Source organism: Eschrichtius robustus, chromosome 18, assembly GCF_028021215.1.
Source record: "Eschrichtius robustus isolate mEscRob2 chromosome 18, mEscRob2.pri, whole genome shotgun sequence".
NCBI classification, from domain to species: Eukaryota; Metazoa; Chordata; class Mammalia; order Artiodactyla; family Eschrichtiidae; genus Eschrichtius; species Eschrichtius robustus.
The window spans coordinates 10172369-10190944 of NC_090841.1; the positions used below are offsets into that span (position 1 = coordinate 10172369).

General features: G+C 42.4%; 2 protein-coding genes across 3 annotated transcripts in view; one reads left to right on the top strand and one right to left on the bottom strand.

Annotated features, from left to right (window-relative positions):
• Positions 1–3536, top strand: part of KL (klotho) — a 110683-nt gene extending 107147 nt beyond the window's left edge. The window contains exon 10 of the mRNA XM_068526935.1: positions 3312–3536. The gene's annotated coding sequence lies outside the window, so the exon portion shown is untranslated. The remainder of the gene's footprint in view (positions 1–3311) is intronic.
• The window catches only part of STARD13 (StAR related lipid transfer domain containing 13), a 220722-nt gene that overhangs the window by 17650 nt on the left and 184496 nt on the right, over positions 1–18576 (bottom strand). For both annotated transcript variants that reach the window (XM_068526922.1, XM_068526921.1), the window contains exons 4-7: positions 16838–16901; positions 4803–6205; positions 3564–3737; positions 1940–2099 (exon numbers count right to left, since the gene is read on the bottom strand). In XM_068526922.1, the coding sequence (XP_068383023.1) occupies positions 1940–2099; positions 3564–3737; positions 4803–6205; positions 16838–16901 (1801 nt within the window). The remainder of the gene's footprint in view (positions 1–1939; positions 2100–3563; positions 3738–4802; positions 6206–16837; positions 16902–18576) is intronic.

Here is an 18576-nt window from a genome sequence, read left to right on the forward strand (position 1 = left end):
TATCCATTAGAATGTTTGGAACAAAATATTTTCTATGCTTGGTAAAAGGCAGAGCCAAACACTCTAAGAGAATCAGCCAAGAGGGGAGATGAGTCTTACATACCCTTATGAAAACTGAGACGCTTGGAAAAACATGTGTCTGAATAACAGGCTACTCTCCACAAAATACAATCTTGGGTCTGTACTAATAAACCAGTAAAAGTACAATTGAAGCCACAAAGTCCTATGCCAAAGGGCATGGTTGCAGTGCTTTCAGGGCTGCAAAAGAGATTAATTAGAGTGGGTATTTCCAAATATTCACTTGAGCTCACCTCCCCAAAAAGTTTTCTCAGTAAAATACCCACAGACCCTCTACCTTTGATTAAGGTGTGCTTTTGATAAAAACTCTAAAATTACAAAAAAAAATCTAATGCTTAACAAAGCAGATTCAATGGATTGCTCTATTGGGATGTTATTCACAAGTCAATTAATATTGGGGCATCTGCCAAAGATAAGCACCATTAGTTTAGTTTTAGACAAGTGGTCTATTGCCCTCCTTTCTGAGAAACAACAGGCAAGCCATCCAGGCCATTTCTCAAACAAAGCAGCCATCACCACCACAACAGTACAGCAACCACTGTTACCCTCACTATAACACCTAAATATGAAAAAATGTAGATATGTGTATTATCTAAATTAGGAGTGGGAAGGGAAAATGGAATAATGCATTTAGTTCAATCAACAATGGCATCGAATGAAGAAGTTACTCTTATTCTTACTGAAAACTGGTATCGGATTCATCAAGAGACCATCTTGATTCTTAGCGTGATCTCAGCTCTGGGGTAGAGACAAACATCAGTTCATCAGTTCGTGTAGCTCAGCTCATTCCTGTCCACTGAGCCCAAGGCCAAGGGAAAATCAATGAGAAGTGCAAATAATCTTAGGTTGGCACAGATTATTCACATGGTATTACAGAGTATGATGAACAAAAGCCATTATAGAATAGTTGCCTGAAAATACCCCCACTACTCAAGGTTGTAATTTATCAGGCAGAATTTTATTTTGGACCGAATGTCTAACAGAGAAACCAATGAGTGTTAATTCCGAGGAGCAAAGGCTTGGCCTGGTTAATTACAGGATGGGTTGCATTCTGGGCCAATCAGAGTCCACCATTGTGATGGCTCCCCCACAGTCCTGGAGACGAAAATGATCTCCAAGAATTTTGTTTAGCTTGAGCTTTTTAACCAACTCCACAAGATGAGGGAATACTTAATTTAGCTGATATTATTTTCATATTTTTAAAAGATTTTTTGATGTGGACCATGTTTAAAGTCTTTATTGAATTTGTTACAATATTGCTTCTGTTTTATGTTTTGGTTTTTTGGCTGCAAGGCATGTGGGATCTTAGTTTCCCGACCAGGGATCGAACCCGCACCCCCTGCATTGGAAGGCGAAGTCTTAACCACTGTATCACGAGGGAAGTCCCTATTTTCATATTTTACTTGCACATTTTAAAAACATATAAATAAATTTGTCATGGTGCTGCTTCAAAAAAAATTTAATAAAGGGAGATATAAAGACCTAATTCTGGTTTTAAAAAAAAAGACAAAGAGGGATAACAGAATGCTGTGAAATCAATGGTGGCACTGAGACCATAATTAAAAGGAAATGCAGTAGACAGCCTTACTCTCAGTTTCGGGGGGAACACAAATTAGCCATCACGGGTACAGATGATTAACATTAGCTTTCTGCAGTCACTCCAGGGTGTCCTTCAAGTTGCCAGTGAGGAAACATCCTCACACAGCTTGACAAGGATGTCACCTGGTCAGATTAAAGACTGACCTATAAAGATCACAATGCCTTTTATTTTGGAGAGGCATGTCTTTTCTGATCCTGGACAGATCTGGCTCTGCCTGGCACTCCATACATCCCAGACTGTGCTTGGGATTTATGACCCTACCTGATCGAGGCAGTTGCTGCGTAGATACCTCAGGGCTTGCTGGATACTCTGTGGCAGGGGCTGCCCCGTTCTCTGGACGTGAACGATGAGAGGAATGCCAAAGACTGTCTTGTCTCTGTAATCAGGAACTTTCATCCTCTTCATGAACTTTGGAACTGCCCTAGAATTCAGAGAAAGCAGGTCATGCACGCCTCGTGGAGCACACTGTGGGGACAGGCTGTGAGAGCAAGAGGGAAGCCAAGCTTTTGTTGGAATATTGGACAGGCACGGGGGGATTCAACATTTCTCTCTTAATTATTCACATTACATGGAAGGACTGTGTGTGCCCTGTGCCTCTGTTAGACCTCTAACTATTAAACAGCATGACTCACGTTAGCAGAATGGATTTATGGCCCCGCTTTCAAATCAAGTGCTCGACTTTCCAGTTTAATTGTGACAGACACACTTCTCAAGTGATAAACACTTAAACGTCCCCAACAAGACATAACAAAACAAATTAAAAAATACATCAAGAAGAAATCTGGTTGGGGTTGGGGGAGAAAGAAGGGGAGAGAAGATAAATCACATTCCTAGACTATATCCTTACTTTTCTAGAACCAGTTGTACCTTTTAAAGGAAATTTTAATACACAAGCATATATTGATTTGACCACGCAGTTTATAACTTTCTAAAATATTGTTATAAAAGCATTGCCGTGGGCTTCCCTGGTGGCGCAGTGGTTAAGAATCTGCCTGCCAATGCAGGGGACACGGGTTCGAGCCCTGGTCTGGGAAGATCCCACACGCCACGGAGCAACTGGGCCCGTGAGCCACAACTACTGAGCCTGCGCGTCTGGAGCCTGTGCTCCGCAACAAGAGAGGCCACGATAGTGAGAGGCCCGCGCACCGCGATGAAGAGTGGCCCCCGCCGGCCACAACTAGAGAAAGCCCTCGCACAGAAACGAAGACCCAACACAGCCATAAATAAATTAATTAGTTAATTTTAAAAAAAAAAATTTTAAAAAAAAAAAAGCATTGCCGATTCTTCTATATGACAATTAACAACACATTTTATTTTTTTCCAAATCCACCAAATCATCTAAAATAGGTCCACGTTCAAGTTCCAACATATGCTTTTGTCAATCCCTTATTGCAAAGGTTTACTGCATATTCTTGTTTCTATTTGCCAGTGAAATAAAAGCAGAACTGTATTTGAAGAGTTCAATGCTCTTTGAATGAAGCAGTGCTGTAAGTGTTGAGCTCTGCATTGGGCCAGAAGGTACAAGAAACAGATGTTCCTTTGCAAACTGCCAAAATTACTTGATGGCAAGTTTATTTTTAACGTCTCTGTTCACAACTAATTACTCTTTACTTGTCCTTTTTCCTTCTTGGAGCCTGACTGCCTTCCCTGGAAACTGACAGAGAGCTACAAACAGAGCAATGCTTCCTGCAGGCTACATCACATCCAAGCTTTGGCAGCCCAGAGGTGGACAGTAAGGCAGAACTCTGGGCGTTCTTTTCAGGAGATTGGCAGTGAAGGCAATGAACGGATTCTTCAGAAATCAGAAAGTAAATGCTGAAGTGTCCGCGATCACATACTGAGCCCTGGAACAAACGGTCCCCTCCTAGGTGAATGGGCTACGCACCACGTCCAGCCGTGTTTGTTGGACATGGAGTGCTTCTCCATGATGGCCGTGAGGCGAAGCAGCGAGAAGCGCTGGAGCAGGTTCAGCTGGCCGGCTGTCTGACCGCTGATGTGGGGCGACGCCGTGGACGGCTGCGGCTGGTGTGAGAGCTGGAAGCTGTTCCACCGGAGTCGCCTTTACCGGAAAGACCGTCAGAGAAGCCAGTCACAAAGCGGACGTGTTATCGGAAAATACAGGATGTTATTAATTGTTAAGTAGCTAATCAAAATAGTTTCCGAGCCAAGAAAACCACAAAGCAAATGGAACAGAAGACACAAAATGTACAGAATAAACAGAATAAACTATTTTTCCCAAGTCTGATAAATCTGGAAAAAGTCATTATCTGTTTCATTAGGAGGCTTGAATTAAGTGATATAATACATTTTATGTGTTTGTTTACTCCTAAACTCATTCCCAAAGTGTTGAATGCAGCTGAGACTGTGTGTGTACGTAAGAGAGAGAGAGAGAGACATTCAGACAGACAGACAGACAGTGACAGAGAGCCAGAGATCGCAAACGTTTGGGAGCTGTAGAGTACTGTCACACTGCTGTCTTGTCTCCGCACTCTGACTGGTGAGCAGCACTGACGAAGCACTCCTGAAGTGATGACACGTCAGTCAGTGAGCCCCGAGAGCCATCACTGCCTCAGTGAGAAACCCAGCAGCACATACAGTAGGCTGTTTCTACTGCTAAGGCCCTTCCAGGGACATTGTCTAAGGAGCTTCTGAAATGGCTGTTGTAAAACAGCTTTTATGTACTTAGTAATCGGCATTTTCAAGCCAAAATAAGCTTATGAAGTGTGTATACACCTTAGATCTCAGAAATTTCTCATGGAGTTTTTTAAAAGTTTAAAATTTGGGGTAGAGATGCTTTGCAAGGTCATGGGAAGAGCCTGTGCACAGGCAATGGACCTGCTCATCAGTGCTTTGCACATAAGAAGCTCAAAAACTTTTTTTTTGCATAAAACCAAGATTGAATTAAAGGGTAAACACTAGGAGAAATGAATGTGAGTTAACATGGATTCAATCACCACAATATCTGCACAAAAGACATACTACTGTTCAAATAACTCCCAACCGCATACATCACTTAGGACAGTGTTAAATATTTAGAAGGTACTCTATAAATGTTTGTTAAACACACAGACCATAATTATTATGAAATGGATTAAACATCATTTCACAAAGTCATGCCACCAACCTGTTTGGCCTGGTCAGAGAGGCCCCTACTCCAGAGTCCCTCCTTTCTCTGACTCCAGCGGCCTCTGATTCATTAAGAGACGCTCCATCTCTTTCCACATCACTGGGTGTTGTCCGACCTTCGGAGACAGAATTGCCTTCAAAATCTAAGGTGATCTGACTATGAGGGGGGAAGGGGCAGAAGCCAGCTTCTCCGGCCAGCGCATTATGTGTCTGCAGTTCAGGTAACAGGTTTTTGGACCAGTCATCCACTACCTCTTGGAGCCCGTTGACATGATGCAGAATGTCATCTAAGTGAGGGAAGAGATCGTCCTTCTCCAAGTCCAAAAGATCCCCGGTGCTGGCATACAGGTGGGAGCCGGGGACGTTGTCATAGACGCTAACTCGACTCGCTCTGTGGCAGGACGCCATGAGCCTGGGCTCCCCGGCCCCAGGGCCCGGCTGTCTGCCCAGGGAGATGCTCCCAGTCCTCCAGTGAACCCCGCTGCTATTGTCTGTTGGTGAGAGGCTTTCGATAGAGAGCGCCTTGGGGAACGTTCCTGGTTTGTGGTCCTTGGGAATGTGCACCACCAAGTTCTCTTGGGAATGAAACTCGCGTGCGTGGTTTTGGTCCCCTGCATCCCGCAGTGCTGTCCCCGCCAGCACATCCAGGTCTTCTAAGTACATGCCCCCGCGCTTGTGGGCCTCCTGGCATCTTCGCTCCTTCAGGCCGGGCGTGCTCACCCCGCTGCTGCTGTTTTCCGACGGGCTGCTCTCACCACTCCATTTGCTGGGCCCCGGAAGCCCTGTTTTGCAGGTAGCGGGGGGTGAGTTCTGGAGATCTCCATTTGGAATCTGGATGCACTGCATGGCCTTGAAGGACTCGGGCTCCTGCTGCAGCACCGGGCCGCTGATCACCAAGCCCCCGGTCCGCCCCGACCACTTCTGCCTTCCCTGCGCTCCTTTCCCCCGCAGCGTTTCCATGCGTTTCAGAAATGATTTGGCTCTGGCCCGGGTGGGCTTCTCATTCTTTGGGTGCAAAGGGTGCTGGAGACCGTCTTTGGGGGACGGCGGGAGGCTGCTGCCGCCCAGCGTGGCGTCCAGCATGGCTGGGCCGTGGGCGCAGTACTGCCCGGGGCCGTCCAAGGCCTCCCGGCCGGCGCCGTAGCTGCCCGGCTGGCTGCGGCCGTCGCTCCCGCCGCTGCTTTCGCTGTGAATGGAGCAGACCTCGGGCTCGCTCAGGTCGGTGAGGACGCTCTCACTGCTGGTCGTGTTTCTCATCCTAGATATGTCTCCTGACGACCCGTTTCTGTCTCCGCCGGGAAACAGCGCGTGGAGGTCGTCCACGCGAGACCACCGGCGGCTGGTCCTTTGGAAAGTCCATTTGTTGCTGATGCAGAGATCTTCCTCATCAGAGTCGTCACCCTGGGAAACATCAAGGATGACGCTCATTTACAGGTGGCTGGGATGGAGAGGGGAATCTAGGTGAGCACAGGCACGGTACCCCCACCTCCTTTTCTCCTTCCTTCCCTGTCGCACATGCTCTCTGGGTTTCCTGGGCACCTTGGCTGGGTCCCTCCACCGTCTTTATGGTCCCTATACCCTCTTCCTTCCTAGTAGCTGGAAGATTCCTTCCCAGTAGCTGGAAGATTCCTTCCCAACCCACGAAGCTCTCTTTCTTTCAGTTTTCCTTCCTTCCTCTCTGAGAAGCTTCCTTGACTGATTACAAAGAGGAGGTAATTACCATCAACTAGACAGCCTAAATATAAAACACCTGCAGTTCCCCTTTTCACATAGAAACTTAATCCTGCCATAAAATGCACTTACTTCTTCCCTGAAACCTCTTCATGGAGCCCTAGGACCATATTTCCAGCTTTCCTCTTCTGAACCTCGGAGTCAACACTCCTTAGTCTCCCCGACTTGATTCTTAGCGTATGTTCCCTGTGTAAGTTAACGGCAAAATTATCTCCGAATTCCTGGAAGTAGAAACTTGGGAGCTATTCTAGAGACCCCTGGTGGAGGAGAGTTCAACCCAGCCTGCACGGCCGGGCAGGTTTTAATTAACCCTGAACTGGAGTGCCTTCGTAGGACACGCTTGTCCGGGTGCCGAGGCCCCACTGCTTTGCCCTGTCGTACCTGCTGCACCTCACACATTTCTCTTACTTGTCTGGGTTCTGCCTGAATTCGTACCCCCTGAGAGAGGACAGTCTGGGTTCCCTGAGGCCAGAGGTGGCTTTGTTTATCTTTGCAAGTCCCTCTGGCCAAGCCCAGCACAAACTTGCCATCTAAATAATTTCCTTCGGAGATGAACTGAATCATCCGCTCCTTCTTCCTCCTCACCATGCGTATGACCAAGACCCAACTCTGAAATGATTCTCAGATCTGCTCCCCGATTCATATCTTCACTCCCATTCCCTAGTGCAAGTCCTTGGCACCTCTGGCTGGGTTATCACAGTAAAAACCAGGCCAGCATCTTCTCCATCTAAACAGCTTTCCACTGTGTAATCCAAGTACGATCACAGGATTTCCCACTTTAGAAGCTTTCAGTTTCCCTCAGCCCTCCTAAGTCTTAGTATGGCATTCGAAGCTCTTTCAACCTGACTGCAGTGTGCTTTTCTTATTTCAGCTGTTCCTCCCAATCTTCCTGCATTCTGTTCTCTGACCCGCAACTATGCCCCAACACCCAGCTCTGTTACAGGATTAAGAGCCTAAGGGGTATATATGGTCCCCACGTCCTTCCCTGGTCCCTGACCATTCTTGGGTACTCAGCTCATGTGTCTCTTTGAAGCCTTTCCTGACAGCCCCAAGACAGTGACTGCACTCCCTCTGTGCTCCTGTAGCATTCGGTTTAGACCTTTATTGTAGCATTTATTATAATACTAACTTAAACTCATGTCACAAGCACCCACTCTCAACAGTTACAGGTAAGCTCATCAAGCATATAGTAACTGCTCTCTCTCTCTCTCTCTATGTGTGTGTGTGTGTGTGTGTGTGTGTGTGTGTGTGTGTGTGTGTATAGTTAATTGGATTAAGTTTATTTCACTTTACTTTGACATCCGGTTCTAAGACCTGGTTCTCAGTGCTAGTAGTTAATACCAGTTAGACTTAGGTGACTGTACCCAAGTTGCTTACTCTCTCCAAAGTAAGTTTCTATCATTTATAAAATGGGACTAAAAACAGGCCCTGCCTCATAGGTTCGCTGTAGGGATTAAATGAAGTACTGCATTTAGTAGTCCCTCACTGAGGAGTATTTGTTCATCTGTTATTTTTCAGTGTCTGTTCAGTTGCTTCTGTGCTACCTGTCCGTGTAAGACAGATGGCTTATCTATCTTTCTACGTATCTGGCATCCACCTTATCTCCTCTGGACTTTGCAATATATTGTTTTCAAGGAAAAATAAACAGATGCTTAGTCAATAAATGGGGGATCTTCCCATTCTTATTTATTTCCTGAAAATCTAGGTTTACATGAGTTGGACTAAATGACACATTTGAACTTTCAAGTATAAGGTGAAAGAAGGTAAAAAACAATGGTACTCACAAAGAATTCCATAGCTGTGGGAACACAGTAGGAAATTAGCTCTGAGTTTTAAAAAAGTTGTATAAAACTTTGGCGAAAGAGTTTAAAAAATTGTACAAATGGAAAAAAAGGCAAGACTATAGGATGATGAGTCAAAAATATACTTTCTTTGTAGCATTTTCTACTTCCTCTTTCCCTGTGATGGATACAATAAACCCTGAAATCTGAGAGTCATTTAAATATCAGGTACTGTGATAGGTTGAAGGTTGAGTTTATTGGATTTTCATGGCACATTTCAGGAAGCTAGTGAGGAGAAGTTGATATTAAGTAAGCATTCTGAAAAAGCCTTTTAGCAAATCGTTTCTGAGAAGGCAAAAGAAGGATACGCTTTTAAAGAAAATACCGATATTTAAAAATAGAAACTACAATATTTAGTGTTAGCTCCAACGAGCTCTCTAAAGCGAGCCCAAACTTGGTTACTGATGCTAGCAAACCACATACTAGTTGGATAAGGACTTCTTTATGTTGGTTTAGAAAAGATGCCAAGCTGGGCACTGTGGGCTGGGGATGGAAAGCCTGCCCCCGTCTGCTAGGCTCTAAAGAGCTTATTATACTAGCTGTGGGCAAAAAAGGGATATTTACAACCCAACCAAGGCATATGAGAAAGTGGTAAACTCCTGGGAAAAAAGGCAAACAGTTCAGGGAAATTTTGCAGTATTCAGATGGTTTGAACCAAAACAAAAACCAAAGCAATAAAAATCAAAAATAAAACAGAGAAAAAAGAAAAAAATACCCATCTTCTTTAGTACCCTGTGCATGCAATTATCATAGTACGTCCAAAGGGTACTGACACGATTCTGTGTCTGTTTTTCCCACTAGTGCAGGATCTTTGAAACTACTGATAGTGACATACAATAAGAAATACATTTTTCATTTATAAGATAAATAGGTACTAGAGATGCAATGTACAACGTGATAAATATAATGAACACGGATGTACGTTATACGTGAAAGTTGTTAAGAGAGTAAATCCTAACAGTTCTCATCACAAGGAAAAAAGTTATCTTTTTCTATTTCTTTAACATTGTATCTATATGGAATGATGGATATTCACTAAACTTATTGCGGGAATCATGATGCATGTAAGTCAAATCATGCTGTACAGTTTAAATGTATATAGTGCTATACATCAATGATATCTCAATAAAACTGGAAGAAGGATAAAAGGAAGTAATCCATATACAGTACCTAGAACAGTATATGGAACATACTAAGTGCTCAATAAATGTTATCTGCTAATTTTAAAAAGTACGTTTTCCATCACAACTCAAGGCCCACATACAAATTACACTAAAGTGAAAGAAAGAAAGAAAGAAAGAAAGAAAGAAAGAAAGAAAGAAAGAAAGAGAAAGAAAGAAAGAAAGAAAGAAATTTGTACTATAATAATTATCTTTGTGCTCTGATACTTTATATTCTAGTTTAGTCTATTTCATTTTTTTAAAAAAATGTTGTTTGCAACCAACCAAATTCATTTGATAACCCACCAACGGGCCATGATTCACAGTATGAAAAACACTAGAGTTTTAGATTTTTATACACTCACGGCACAGCAGACGGTCAGGCACATAGCAGACTCCCCAATAACTGTGAAAGTGTACTGATTGTTTAAGAGATGATCAGATTTCATCTGTTTGTTTGATTTTTTTTTTAAGGCTAAAAACAAATAGTTTGTGATTATTTAGAAATGCAAAATGGAAACCTTTCGGAGTCAGATGTGTTTATGAGAAAAACACACCAAACTAACTTTATTCTCTTATCTTAATGATTTAGTAAACCATGGAAATACTATAGATGTGGAGTGTCTGGATTTCAGCCAGGAACTGACAAAAGGCTCTCAAGATATTGTTGTGGCCAAGATGGCAAACTGCTGGAGGCTACAGAGCATTTTGTTAGTAGCTGGTTGAGTAACTCCATCAAAGAGTGTGATCAAACTACTGAAAGTAACTGAAGGAGAGATCTCTGGGGGATGCCTTCAGGTTATACCCATTTTAAGAATAACTTGAATGAGTCAGAAGAATTCATGTTTTTTAGATGTGAAGATGGCACAGATTATTCACTAAGTGATCTTGGGCAAGGCACCCACTTGGAGACTCAATTCTCTCAGCTGTAAAATGGAAACGATAACAATACACATTTAGCATGGTTTGTCAACAGGATCAAATGAGATTATATGTGAAAATGCCAGATAAATCTTAAAGTGCAAGATAAAACTAATTATTGTTGTTAGAGCATAGTGATATTGAGATGCATGAAGATCTTAACAGAATTGAAGGATGGCCTGTTAATAAGATGAAATTTCATGAAGTAAAATATAAAGACCCTAACTTCACACATCTATTATAGGATGTGCAAGATGAAACGGACTTCGTTCCTGTTAATAGCCTTGAGAGTTGTAGCAGATTTCAGCTTAATATGAGTTAACCATGTAATGTGGCTACCAAACTATGATCACCCACCTTAGGATACCTGACCAGAAGCATGAATCTCAATACTTGGAAGGTTGCAGCCCCACTGTATTCTGCCTGGTCACATATATCAGGAACAATGAGCCACATTTTCAGGGGCACGTGGAAAGGGATTTATTTCTAGAGAAGAGTAATCGGGATGGCCAATGATCTAGACACCACAACCTTCTATGAAGGATGATTGAAAGAACTAATGGTTTGGTTTCAAAAGAAGGAACTCGAGAGCAGTGCTACTCGAAGTGTGGTTAAGGGGCTGACAGTCCTCAAACTTACCAGTCTTCAGTGAGGTAAGTTCAGACATTGAGAGTAAGCATTAAAACCATTTGTCACCATTTGGCAAGGCTGTGCTATACGAGTTCATGATCAGTGGACTTGTCTTATTGAACAGGGCTGAGACCAGCTTGGGTGTTGGGTGCAGTAAGTTATAACGTGTGATGTTTCAAGATTAGTTTATCTACCATAACCCAAAGTGTATAATGTACAGGATCCATTGTTTTACAGAAAGATAATTGCAGAAGTTGGCTAGTAGTGAAAGATTGAAGATGAATTTTGGAAATACAGCATCACTTACTTCATTTTGAATGAAAGGTAAAAAAGAATAGCCAAAACTTTAAAGAATTACTTTGACTTCTTCTTTGATTCCACTCAACATATTCTGTGAGATGGGTTTCTTTATGAAGACTAGTATTAAAACAAAGAAACAGGGACTTCCCTGGTGGTGCAGTGGTTAAGAATCCACCTGCCAATGCAGGGGACATGGGTTCAAGCCCTGGTCCGGGGATCCCACATGCCGCAGAGCAACTAAGCCTGCGTGCCACAACTACTGAGCCTGCGAGCCACAAATACTGAGCTTGAATGCCTAGAACCCGTGCACTGCAACAAGAGAAGCTACGGCAATGAGAAGCCAGCACACTGCAACGAAGAGTAGCCCCGCTCTCTGCAACTAGAGAAAGCCTGAGTGCAGCAAAGAAGACCCACACAGCCAAAAAACAAAACAAAACAAAAAACAAAGAAACATTTTAGATATGCATTTTTCCCTGTGAGTAGTGTTGCTGTCAATCCAACCTAAATTAGATAACAAGCAAAAAACTCACTGTCAGGAATACTCATAGTCACAGTGTTTGACTGAAAAGTGCGTACAGACTTTTAACATGGGGAATTTCAAAGTAAACTTTTTGTTTAGTTCTGACAGCTGAACAACAAAAAAAGTCATAAGTGCAATCATGATTCTTCATATTAATAGCCTAAGTATACTTTTAATAAAAATATGAACAATTTTTGTAATTCTTTTCTATTTCCTGTTATATTTGTTCCAATTATATTTATTGGAATGCAATTTTGTATCTGTAGAGTCTAATAAAACATTTAGGCTTGTATTTTCTATAACCTTTTATCATTTCATATTTCTAATAATTCCTTTGTAGTGAATTTTACAAACGTTATCTTGGTCAGTGGCAGACTGGAAATCAAAAAAAGAAAAATCAGTCACCATAGACAGTTTACGAAACTTTGTTCTAGATTGAGCAGAGGTCAGAAAACTTTCTGTAAAGGGTCAGATAGTAAATATTTTAGATTTACAGGCCATCCAGTCTGTTACAACTACTCAACTCTGCCTTTGCAGCCAAAAGAATGGGTGTGGCTTTGTTCCAATACAACTTTCTTTACAAAAGCAGGAGCGCTAGTTTGCTGACCCCGGATCTAGAGATAGGGGAAATCCATATTCTGTGCTTCTCCAGAGAAATCAGCTGGAATCAGATGGGCAAGTTTACACAGAATCAGCTTTTAGCTTATTATATGGAAGACTTCTAGTAATTAGGAAAAACCAAACTGCCTTGCAATATAATGAACTCATCACGTCTAGATGCTTACAAACAGAGCCTGAGTGAATTGTGATAGATGCTCTAAAAGTATATCCTCTACTGGATGGGAGACCGGAAAAGATGAGCGAAGATCTAACTCAAAGATCCTATGGTTCTAGGACATTCACATGCAACAGTCTTCAATTCAAGACTATACTCTCCAGCCAAGTGAATGATGGAATGAAATGTAACTTCTTTCATGTGACGCTGCTATTCGGAGCTGCCAGGAGGTGTCTTATTTGGTGGGAGGTTTGAGGTTGTGAAAGGCAGGGGGGCGGGTGGGGAGGACTGGGAGGCAGAGGTCAGGCTCCCTGACAACACCCGCAGCTTCTTTGAAATGCCCACGGCATCCAGGCCGGGAGGTGCTGGCTGCAACGTGGCAATTAGTCATTGTTTCTGTGTGGCTTTCCACCTTTGGTCAGGATTTCAGAGAGCTTTGTTAAAACTATAGCTTTAACCAGAAACTTCTTTTGAAGCTGCTCTTTCTCGCCTGGGAAATCTCAGGTAAGAGTCCTGTGTTTGTACACGTCCCTCTCTTTCCTCATTTAACAGAGATCCTTATGGGAGTTCAGTCTCTGACTTTAGCTTTGTACTCAAAGCTAAACAGTATCACGTAAACACTAACGTAATTAGGGGATTTCAATGTCGTCATAAAGCAAGTGTGAATTCTGTAGGTAATAATGAAGAAGAAACATTTTTCTGAGAAAGAGTAGCTTTGCATGTGCCTTGGGGTTTTTAATTTAGATGAAACGCCAGTGTTTGGCTTCTTCTAAAAAATGAGAACATTCTTAGCTGAAATTATATATGCTCCAGAGACAAATGCCAACCAGACACTGCAAAAGGAAGGATTTTGTATTTTTTAAACCAAATTTGACCATCTCTATCAACTGGAAACAGGAGCCCATGCAAGTCCACAGCTGTGAGAGGCGGCTAATCCATAGTTATACAGAAATTTAGACGTTTATCTTCCATTAAAGTTGACTGGAGCTGAGTGGCTGAGGCCTCCAGTTCAGAAGCAGGGACCTGCCACTTGCAGCGCTGCAGGGGGAGGAGCCTGAGACCCGAGGCGGGCAACTGCCGACGTCCCCAGGCTCTCAGAAATGCCGGGTTTTATTGAGTCTTTCAGTGAGGTGCCTGGCCAAGATTGAGGACACTCTTCTCCACCTGACTCTCACAGGGAAGGTAATCTCGATCTTTAGAGGACTGCTTCTCTCTTCTGCAAAGTGGTAAGGCACTATCTTTTCTCTCCTGCAAAGTGGTAAGGTGCGATTTCATTTCTCCTGGTGCTTTACAAGCGAGTGGCATTTGATGTACAGGAAAAGTGCATGCCTAACTAAGTATGAATGAGGCTTCACCATCTTTATCTATTTGTGGATTCTTTTTTTTTTTTTTTCTGCCTCGAGTCAACCCACCAAACTCTTCAGAATTAAACAAAATTAAATGAGAACCAAGTTCAAAGCAGAGCAATGAGATTCATGACTCATTCACTATGAGAGATCCAGAGATAAATTTCCATGAAGACATTAAATAAATCATGGACTTGAGTGCAAGACAGCAAGAAATATCCTTCTTCTAAAACAACAATAAAAATACATAATTGTATGTATTGCTGAGGAAACCCTTGCAGGTCTCAGGCCAAGGGTCAGAAGCTCATGCCAATACATTTCTGAATATCTCTGAAACACCAGGAGGGGCAGTTTGTGGCCAGCTGGGTTCAGATCCTGCCTCTGCTGTTTCTTTGTGGCTCTGGGCAAGTTACTCATCTTCCCTGCCCTTCAATCTCCGCATCTGTGACATGGGGTTAGTGATGAGGAATAGTGCCTGGCACAGAGCGGGCACTGTGGGAGCTTGTTAACCACACCACAGAGCACTGAGCAAGCACACACGGCCCTTCTGAGGCCCAGTGGTCCTGAAGGGAGAAGAATGACTGTGGCCCTGGACGGCTAAGCCATTTGGGGATGACATTCTGCAGAATTAAACATGTCTGGGCCTCTGCAGATTAGAGATGAACATTATATTTCTATTTCTTGGATTGATTAAAATGGGGACATACACAGAGGAAATGCTACTGTCTTTTTTTTTTTTTTCTTCCAAACAAACTAATTCCAAAGTTGGTTGAAGCTCCCTGTGGTGCTTGGTTCTCAAGTTTCACTTTCTATTTTTGATCATTTGGCCTAGTTCTAGCCTGTATTTATTTTTGGTATTTTTTTGCAGTAAAATAAAGGACTAGCCTATGACTCGGGCAAGGGACAGATCATGGGAACACGTGCCACCACCAGGGTCTCCTGCATAGTTGCTTAGACCACAGTCCCAGATGCTGGTCATGATTGAGATTCACAAGTGGGTGGAGATCACCCACTGGATTTATTTATTTCAAAATTCAGGCCATGAGTCCCCAATTTACAATGTGTAAAGCAATATTTTATTCAAGTGCATGCATCTGCGGGGCCTACAGCTAAGTAGGGGCTGTAAGGGTGTGTGCCACTATATCCAACATAAGGAATAAATTAAGAATGTCAAAATACTGAAGTGACCAATTTACAGAGGAGCTTTTGTGAAGGTAACAGAGTCTAGCAAATGTTATTCAAGCCTATCTCACATGTGGGTTTTGAAATGCTGGCAATAAGGGAAGAATCCAATCACACGACTTGGTTGGAAACAAATCCTGTCGTTAGTTTTTGGCATTTGCTTTTGTGATACACAGCAGCTAAGGATCTGCACCGGCAGTGTACAGACCAGCCACACAGGCGTGGCTATGCTCGGTTTAATAAGAACCATGTGTTACGACCAAATAGTGTGTATGCTTCTCAAGGGGTCTATTCAGCCAGATGGCTGTTGGGATGTTTATTCCCACATTTAAACTTTTTCTTTGACCTGGACAAATTGCTCATGTTTTAATATATTCTCTGGATATTGTTTTTCACCATTTTACCTCCTTAGCTTAAATCTTTGGCTCCTGGCTCAAACCCTAAATTGTTTTGAAGGTGAGGTCAACCAAAATTCATTCGCGCTTTTTTTGGGTGCTATTTTAGAGCAGAATTCAGGTTAAAGTTATTTTTAAAGATTAGGTTACTCAGGAGTGACTTAAAATCCATGGGCTGTAATGACTTTTCTGTGTAGACCAGAATAAAGAACACTTTCTTTTGACTCAAAGATGTTTTCTCTGCTTCTTCAAAATATACTAAGGCTTGACTTGTTACATACTGAAGATGTGAAATGAAAAAAGTAGTTAACGATTTCAATTCTGAGTTTCCTAAAAGGATCAATTCAGTGAGAAAGAGAGGTCTTTCAGCGCAGTGGTTAGGGGCCTCGGTTTTGGAGTTAGACACACCTGAAATTGAAACCCTGCTCCTCCACTGGTTGAAAGATCACGGGCAAGGGACTTAACCTGTTCAGGTTTTATTTTCCTTCTCTAGAAAACAGAGAATCCCTATCGCAATGGATTAAATGCCATAACCTAGCTCGTGGAAAACAGTAAGTGCTCAATAAAGTATAGCTTTGTTTCAGAACCGAAATCTCCAGTCTTATTCCTACAGAGGAAAGAGCGCGTGCAAAGTCCTAGAAGAGGGAGGGAGCATAGTGGCTCGTAAAACTGAAGGACATTCCCTGTGACCAGAGAAAAGTGCAAGGGGCGAGAATGGAAAGATGGGGCAGGTTCTGAATCTTGCTGTTACACTCTCACCCGACCCCTCAACCATGATGAAACAAACCTGCCTGACAATGAATGCATCTTGACTGCACTTGAAAATAAAATGCCACAGGAAAGAATGAGGCAGAAGACACTTGGCCCCATAGATTCTTTTCTGCATTCTCTTAATCTACAAATCACTGTGGAGAACTTGGGTCTAATATGGAGTGGATATTTACAGCTAAAACTTCTGAAAGATTATTGTAAACAGTTAAGGCATTTTACATTTTTATGCAAACCTTCTGATAAAACTAAATCAAAATGAAACAGTGAAACAAACAGACGTCAGCCTAGATATATAATAGACCTACTTATAATGTTTATGATATAATGGGATATTTGGAGAACAAACAGACGGTCGGGCATTTCAGAATTTTGCTTCGGTTCATGTTGTTTTTCATTTGTGAATGCAAGCTTCTCCTATTGGTATAGCCATGGTCTCAGTAAGGTGTAGTAAGGTTACCTACCTTTTTCCTTTGGAAGTTCACATCAAGTTTCATTGAGGCACACTTGTTCAAGGTATTTAGTCGTCTAAAAAGAAAGAAAAATGTGATGATTGCTACCACTAATGAACCTAAATCTTCTTTCCAGTTTGATAATTCTCATTGATTGCCAGTGAAGTTGAAAGTGCAGAAACAACCAATCATGTCCGAAGAAAGGACTGTACCCAGAGAAGGCACACAGTAAAAGAGTTCTCATTTGTTCTCCAGCCTCCAGACCTGAGAGGACCTTCCATGAAGCCTACCAATCCCTGCCCCTTCCCTTTCCTGGCTTCTCTTTCCACTGTTCTTGGACGCCGTGAACACTTAGTTTTAGCCATACTTTCACCAGTCCCTCAATTCGTCTGCCACCTTGACCTTCCATCCAGTCTATCCTACTAATCCCCAAATTTGGATCAACTCAGCCATCTGTCTTCTCTTCTGCTCTTGGGTAATAGTGCTGAATTACACATGCCATGGACTGAACTGTGTCCTCCTCAAACTCATACACTGAAGCCCTAAACCCCAATGTGATTGTATTTGGAGTAAGAAGTAATAAAGGTTAAATGAAGTCATAAGGTGGAGCCCTGCTCCAACAAGATTAACGTCTGCAAAGGAAGAGACACCAGAGCGCTCCCTCCCTCTCTCTCAATCGCCACGGGAGGACACGGCAAGAAGGTGGCTGTCTGCAAGCCAGGAGGAAAGTCCTTACCAGGAACCAAACCCTGTGGGCGCCTTGATCTTGGACTTTCCAGCCTCCAGAACTGTGAGAAAATAAACCTCTGTTGTTTAAGACACCCAGCCTGTGGTATTTTGTTATGGCAGCCCGTGCTGACTAATATATACATTTTGAAATTCTCCCTCAGCTGGGCTCCTCAAATTGCTACCCAGCATTTATTTCATTTTTTGTCTCTGGTCAGCATCCATTCTCAGATAATGAAAACTATCCAAATCCCTCAACAGATGACTTAGCCACAATTGCCAGTGAGAAAATACAGCTTAAGTCACTAATTCTTTTAACAATTCTTTCCTTCATCATATAAAAGAGATGCTCCTATTCTTTTTCAAAGCTAACACTTTATCATGTGTCTGATTTCAACATCCACCACTTCATCTGGGACTTTGACACCTCATTTATTCCCTCTCACCTCAGCAGACTCTTAACTGCTTTTTTTTTTTTGTCTAAGCTCATCCCTGTCATGAACAAATTGACTAACCAATTAGTTAGCAACCTAAATAACCATAATCAAGCAAACTACCAATTTTCCTTCAATCTTATCTTTCCATCAAGCAACTCTACTCACCATCCTGACATCCCCTTCCTTATATTATTCAGTTTGCTGAGAACATCCTTAATTTTCATTCACTCTTCAACCCACTGCAATCTAATCTCATGAAATTCTCTTTGCAAATGCCTTTATTATTTTGTTTTATTTGATTTTTTTTTTTTTTTTAATCATAGCATATGGTTTAAGGAGTCAAACATTACCCCTCATGTCCTTTTCCATTTACCAGTCTTTGGAGGCAACTAAAGTGTTTCTTTTGGTGTTTACTTCCAGCAACATGTATATGCTGTTACTTCTTGATTTTTCAGTTTAAGTCATTAATCTGTTGACTTTGTTCTATGAAAGATAAAGTTTTTTTTACTATGCATTCCCCCCTCATCCTCCTACATGCACATTTGCACCCTTTGCCTCTTATACAGTTGTCATAATTTTGTAATTTTT